This window comes from Triplophysa rosa, unplaced genomic scaffold (genome assembly GCF_024868665.1).
Source record: "Triplophysa rosa unplaced genomic scaffold, Trosa_1v2 scaffold189_ERROPOS487652, whole genome shotgun sequence".
NCBI classification, from domain to species: domain Eukaryota; kingdom Metazoa; phylum Chordata; class Actinopteri; order Cypriniformes; family Nemacheilidae; genus Triplophysa; species Triplophysa rosa.
In genome coordinates, this window is record NW_026634201.1 from 77,983 (window position 1) to 83,820 (window position 5,838).

At 38.5% G+C, this 5,838-nt stretch overlaps 1 protein-coding gene across 1 annotated transcript; it reads right to left on the reverse strand.

Moving 5' to 3' along the window:
- Nucleotides 1–1,947: 1,947 nt before the first annotated feature.
- zgc:103586 lies at nucleotides 1,948–5,549 on the reverse strand. Its single transcript, XM_057327215.1, has 7 exons — nucleotides 5,442–5,549; nucleotides 4,989–5,099; nucleotides 4,790–4,903; nucleotides 3,230–3,239; nucleotides 3,066–3,123; nucleotides 2,461–2,934; nucleotides 1,948–2,202 (listed from the first exon to the last, which is right to left on the reverse strand). Exons 1-6 carry the CDS (start codon nucleotides 5,446–5,448, stop codon nucleotides 2,821–2,823), a joined length of 414 nt encoding a protein of 137 aa, XP_057183198.1. The 5' UTR covers nucleotides 5,449–5,549; the 3' UTR covers nucleotides 1,948–2,202; nucleotides 2,461–2,820.
- Between the last annotated feature and the right edge of the window lie 289 nt (nucleotides 5,550–5,838).

The window sequence follows — 5,838 nt, forward strand, 5'->3', positions numbered from 1 at the left end:
GCTTGCGTGAGACCGGTAAGTTCTATGGTGGTTAAGACAATATCCAAAACAAACAAAAACAACGTTTTAACAAGCTACAACTGTGGCCAATTTAATAGCACTAAAACTTGCATCAACAATACCGATTTCATTGAGCTGTTATTCAATTAGCTAGACTGCTAGTAGTTGAAAGTTCCAAAACAAACCCACAAAAAATCATCGTTTATCTTTCCCTTTATTTTTTTGAAAGATTAACACAACTTTTTATGTATGTGTAGTGGCAAGTATTAGTGAAGTTAATTTTTGCATTAGTGAAGTTAATTTTTTAATGCCATACACTGTAAAACATGAGATCAATTGCATTATTTTAGCTCATCATAATATGTTTATAAATGTCAACTTGTTTTTATAAGATGTAACTTGTAAAAATGTATACAATGTAGAATACTAATCAGAAATGACTTGTACAGCCGATTTGATTATATTTAAACATTTGTGGCAATGCTTTATTCTCACTTTACTTTTAGTTTATATAAAAGCACTATTAATAAAGACAATTAAAGCGAATCATGATATACAGACACATTTGTTTCCAACAGGTGTAAATTAAATCGATGATACCACCTGCTCTTCTCAGGAAACTGGAATTCTACCATCAGGTGAAGCTTAGACACTCGCACCCACCCAAGCCATTCATCCATTTGCACAGTCTCTCATATTTCACTTACACTGATTGTCAAAAATGTGAACACTACCCCCATAAACACAATTGCACCAACGCTCATTTGTTATAAAAAAATCATGTGAAACGTCATATTAAATTCTTTTCACACGTCCCATGAAAACCCATGAATGTTATCTGAGTGAAACTGTCTTTACAGATCACACAGTGACAGATCACCCAGTCTGCCAGTCGCAGCAAGTGTATGGTCCACAAACAAGTTTTATTGCATGAATAGACATCTTATGATGATCGTGAAATGAGATAAATGGCTGCATGGATGGTATTTGGTGACTACAACCTCGCTCTGTGTATTTTTGCTGTAAATGATGTCACACTGCTAACAGTGCAATGATTGTTACGATTACAATAATTTATTTCTTTAATTTCCTGACTTGTTTAAATGGTAAAAGGGCATGTGAGGTTATAATTTAGCTTTAATTAACATATCTCTCACTTTCTGCTATGGACACAAATAGAAAAAAACATAAAACTCACATTAAAAATCATTGTATCTGTAAAATGACAATGGAGTGCTTGACTTGACCTGACATTGTCTATACACTACCGTAATTTTCTCACACACGTAAACAGACACAGAAAGTTGCGGTCCATTGCACAGCAGGGTCAGTAAAGACAAGCAGTTGTGGGTTCATGACATGTAACATGTGCTAATGGCCCTGTCGCACATTAAAACCCCTCCGGGAACTTATATCCCCCTCCGCTCGTCCTCTCCTTCCATAATCAGAGATGATCAGACTTCCTCTCTCTCACCCTCTCTCTCTTTCCTCTGGGTGTGTAATTAGACGTGCATGTATGGCTGTTCAATAGAAGAGGTGGAACTGGGTCATCATTAATTGGTTAAGTGTGTGTGTGTGTGTGGGTGGGTGCGTGTGTGTGTGTTGCACACTATCAGCGTGTTATGAGACAGTGACTTCTTCCTGCTATTGCGCTCCGCTTAAGACAAACTACATGCATGAACGAATCATATTTTCCTGTTTATTATTCAAAAGTTCATAAACGTTACAATACTGACATACACACATTTATTTTTGTTATTTTTATTTTTGTTGTTTAATTGGTGTAAAGCTTGCCAAGTGAAGTGCTTGAGATAAGTTGTAATTCAATTTTGCTACGGTAAGAGCTGTTAAACTTTAATTCCAGTGTAGTGGGTTGTGGAGGTTTGGTGAATGAGCGTGCCTGTCCTGGCCCTCCATTAGTTTGTGCAGCTTGCAGCGCGTTTCTGTGTTTGTTTGTGTTGCGAGAATTTGCAGCACGTTTCTGTGTTTGTTTGTGTTGCGAGAATTTGCAGCGCGTTTCTGTGTTTGTTTGTGTTGCGAGTATTTGCAGCGCGTTTCTGTGTTTGTTTGTGTTTCGAGTATTTGCAGGGAATGTGTCGCCAAACTAATGAAGATGCTTTCTGAATTTGCTTGTGTTTTTTGTGTTTGCATGTGTTTTCTTCAGTTGCAGCGTAGTGACACCTAGCGGCCACCGTACTCTTCCTTTGAAAAACAGAAACAAATTTACAGACAAATTGGGTCTGTACAGGACCTGTACAGTTAACTAACACACAGTAAAATCTAAAAGTATAAGAGTCTACATATGTTAATAATTAATGTCTCCATCCTAGTTTCAAAATGTTGGTTTTTAATAAAACCTGCATAACATTGTTGGATTTAGTTGAAATGTGCAGTGCTCTCTAGTGGAGACTTTTTGGCCTGAACACCACATAGCCCAACATAACAGTAACTCATGGGTACCTTTTCTGCATATCCAATATAAATATGACCCCAAATCCTGAACAGCAAGAAATGAATAAAATTAGATTACGCTTGGGTTTCAGTTGGTCCAATCAGACTGGAATATCAGAATAGTTTAATCACTTTTCACATACCTGCATTTGCCTTTAATCAGCAGTTGATTTTATCCAAAGTGATTTAAAAATGAGTACAGCAAAGAGATTCAAGAAGACAATAACCTAAGAAGTGCTATGATACCATACAAAGAAATACAGGCTAGGGAGGGGCAGAAGAAATGGTGGATGTATAAGGATTTAATAAATTAAATAAAAATAAGACTTTTCTTATTTTTATGGTATATTGTAGTGGAATATTGTACACTCAGTTGTTTTCCAGGTGAGCTGGAGTAAATGCTAATGGCAGGAGGTCTCTAAGACTGGTCTTCTTATAGGAGCCATCTGGCTTGGTCAAGTAAACGTCCCATTCTGTACCAAACTAAAATAAGATTGGAGATAAAGAAATCAGTCAAGTAAGAGAGAGGGTCAAAGAATTGAGTATTAAAATTAAAATACTGACAGCCAGACAGACAGATAAAGCAAGCAAATGCGATAAACAACAGGCATTACCTCCATTAATACCTGTCGACAAGCACCACAGGGTCCCACAAAACTGTCCTTGACATCACTGTTGATCAGATGAACAAAAATATTTTCTGAGTGCCATCAAGAGAAATATTTAACTAATAACATTTTTTAAATCAAGGTATTGTATTTGGAAAATATGATCTTACCATGTGACCGCTATACAGTGAGGGAAATAAGTATTTGATCCCCTGCTGATTTTGTAAGTTTGCCTACTTACAAACAAATGAAGGGTCTATAATTTTTATGGTGGGTTTATTTTAACTGATAGACACAGAATATTAAAAAAAATCAGGGGGAAAAAATGTTATATAAAGGTTATAAATTGATTTGCATTTCAGTCAGTGAAATAAGTATTTGATCCCCAAGCAAAACATAACTTTGTACTTTGTGGAGAAACCCTTGTTGGCAAGCACAGAGGTCAGACATTTCTGATAGTTGGTCACCAGGTTTGCACATGTGTCCGGATACATTTAGTCCACTCCTCTGTCAATCTTTAAGGTTTCTTGGCTGTCGCTCAGCAAATTGGAGTTTTAGCCTCCTTCACAGAGGTTCTATAGGACTAGGGTCTAGAGACTGGCTAAGACATTTAATGTGCTTCTCCTTAAGCCACTATTTGGTTGTCTTGGCAATATGTTTTGCGTCTTTGTCATGTTAAAGGCTCATCCATGACCCATCTTCAGTGACCTAGTTAAGGGGAGGAGGTTCTCGTCCAAGATTTTACGGTACATGGGCCCGTCCCTCAGCCCCTCAATGCGGTGAAGTCATCCTGTATACCTGTAGCAGAGAAAAAGCCCTAAAGCAGAATGTTTCCAACACTGTGCTTCTCTGTAGACATGATGTTCTTGGGCTCATAGTCAGCATTTCTCTCCCTCCAAACACAGAAGTCCATTTTGGTCTCACAGCAGTGCCAGCACTTTCGCCAAAGCCTTTTCTGAATCATTTTTATGTTCATTGTCAAACTTAAGACGAGCCAGGCGGGCCTTCTTGGGCAGGAGGACCTTGCGGGTGCTTCAGGATTTCAGTCTACTGTGGCATAGCGTGTTACCAATGTGTTACCAATGTTTTGCTTGCTAACTGTGTTCCCAACTGTCTTGAAATCATTAACAGGCTTCTTCCGTGTAGTTCTGGGCTGATCTTTAACATTTCTCATGATCATCTTTACCCCATTGGGGAAATATTGCAGGGAGCTCCAGAACAAGGGCATTTGATAGTTATTTTGTATATATTCTATTTCCAAATAATCGCACCAACAGTTGTCTCCTTCTCACCAAGCTTCTGTCTGTAGCCTATTCAAGGTTTGTGCAGGTCTCCAATCTTGTCGCTGACATCCTTTAAAACCTATTTGGTCTGGACCATGGTGTTGGAGAGGTTGAACTGGAAGATACAGATTCTGTTGGCAGGCATCTTTTATATACATAACAAGCTGATTTAGGAGTACTTTCTTAAAGTGACAGGACTAATCTGTGGTCCATATAGGCACATAACCAATCTGTGGAGCCAGAATTCTTGCTAGTTGGTAGGGGATCAAATACTTATTTCACTGACTGAAATGCAAATCAATTTATAACCTTTATATAACATTTTTTTCCCCTGATTTTTTTTAATATTCTGTGTCTATCAGTTAAAATAAACCCACCATAAAAATTATAGACCCTTCATTTGTTTGTAAGTAGGCAAACTTACAAAATCAGCAGGGGATCAAATACTTATTTCCCTCACTGTAGCTGTAAATCTTCTGTAGCCTTCTGTGACCGCTCTCTGTATCGCAGTTCTCTCTGCACATACGGTAAGACCATAGGAGGCATTCTCAACATTGCACCCTAAACATGAAATTAGGGAGAGACGGTACAGAAAATGGTAAAGATGTTGCTGCAAAAAATATATATAACAGGTGGATTTGCCTACCAGTGACAATGGCGCCCCCTGTCGTCAGAATAGCGGCACCGACTGGAAACTTGCTGTAAGGACAGTAAACCATCTCGCGTGCCTGCAAGCATTTTGCCACCAGTTCTGCAACTTAACCAGTACATATATGCCCAATGTAAAAGAACAAAACGCAACCCCATCAAAACACAGTGAGGCTATCATTGTCATTGTCTACTGCAGCTCACTGAAATGCACCTTATTACATATTGTATAAATTATGCTTGTATTACAGGCTACTGTACGTATAAAGGCTAGAGAATGTAAGCTATACTGAACCACGCAGGACTGCATGCTATTTAACTCCTAAAAGTAGGCTGCACAGGGTCAAGCTCAAGTTAGGCTACCTGCACACACCAATCAAACGTGTACCAACTATACGGTGCCAACCAAAAACACCTCGAAGGTTTGTTAAACAAATTAAAGTTTACGTACCAGCCATAACAAATAACCGCCTCGTTACCTTAGACCAGGAATGGCCCTTTTGACGACGTGTCTTTAATATAAAATGCAGCTTCTCGGAAACAATTGTTACCTCTCTAGGAATGACATTTCGAGGACGGGTCCTGTGACAGGAGGACAACTGACCTGAGGCACGTGTCGTGGGCGGGGAAAGGGCGGAGTAAGCGGCCCTAACAACTAGCCTACTTATATTTTTTACTTTAATTTTAGACTTCGCTAATAACTCTCTAGTCTGGTGAATTAATTATTACAACCAAAACCAAATATCTTTCGTTTTTTAACAATATGAGACTTATCCATTCACTGCACGCAGCAGAAATATTTTTAAATAATTCACAGGCACTTATTGCTGCATCACCACTTTTGTAAG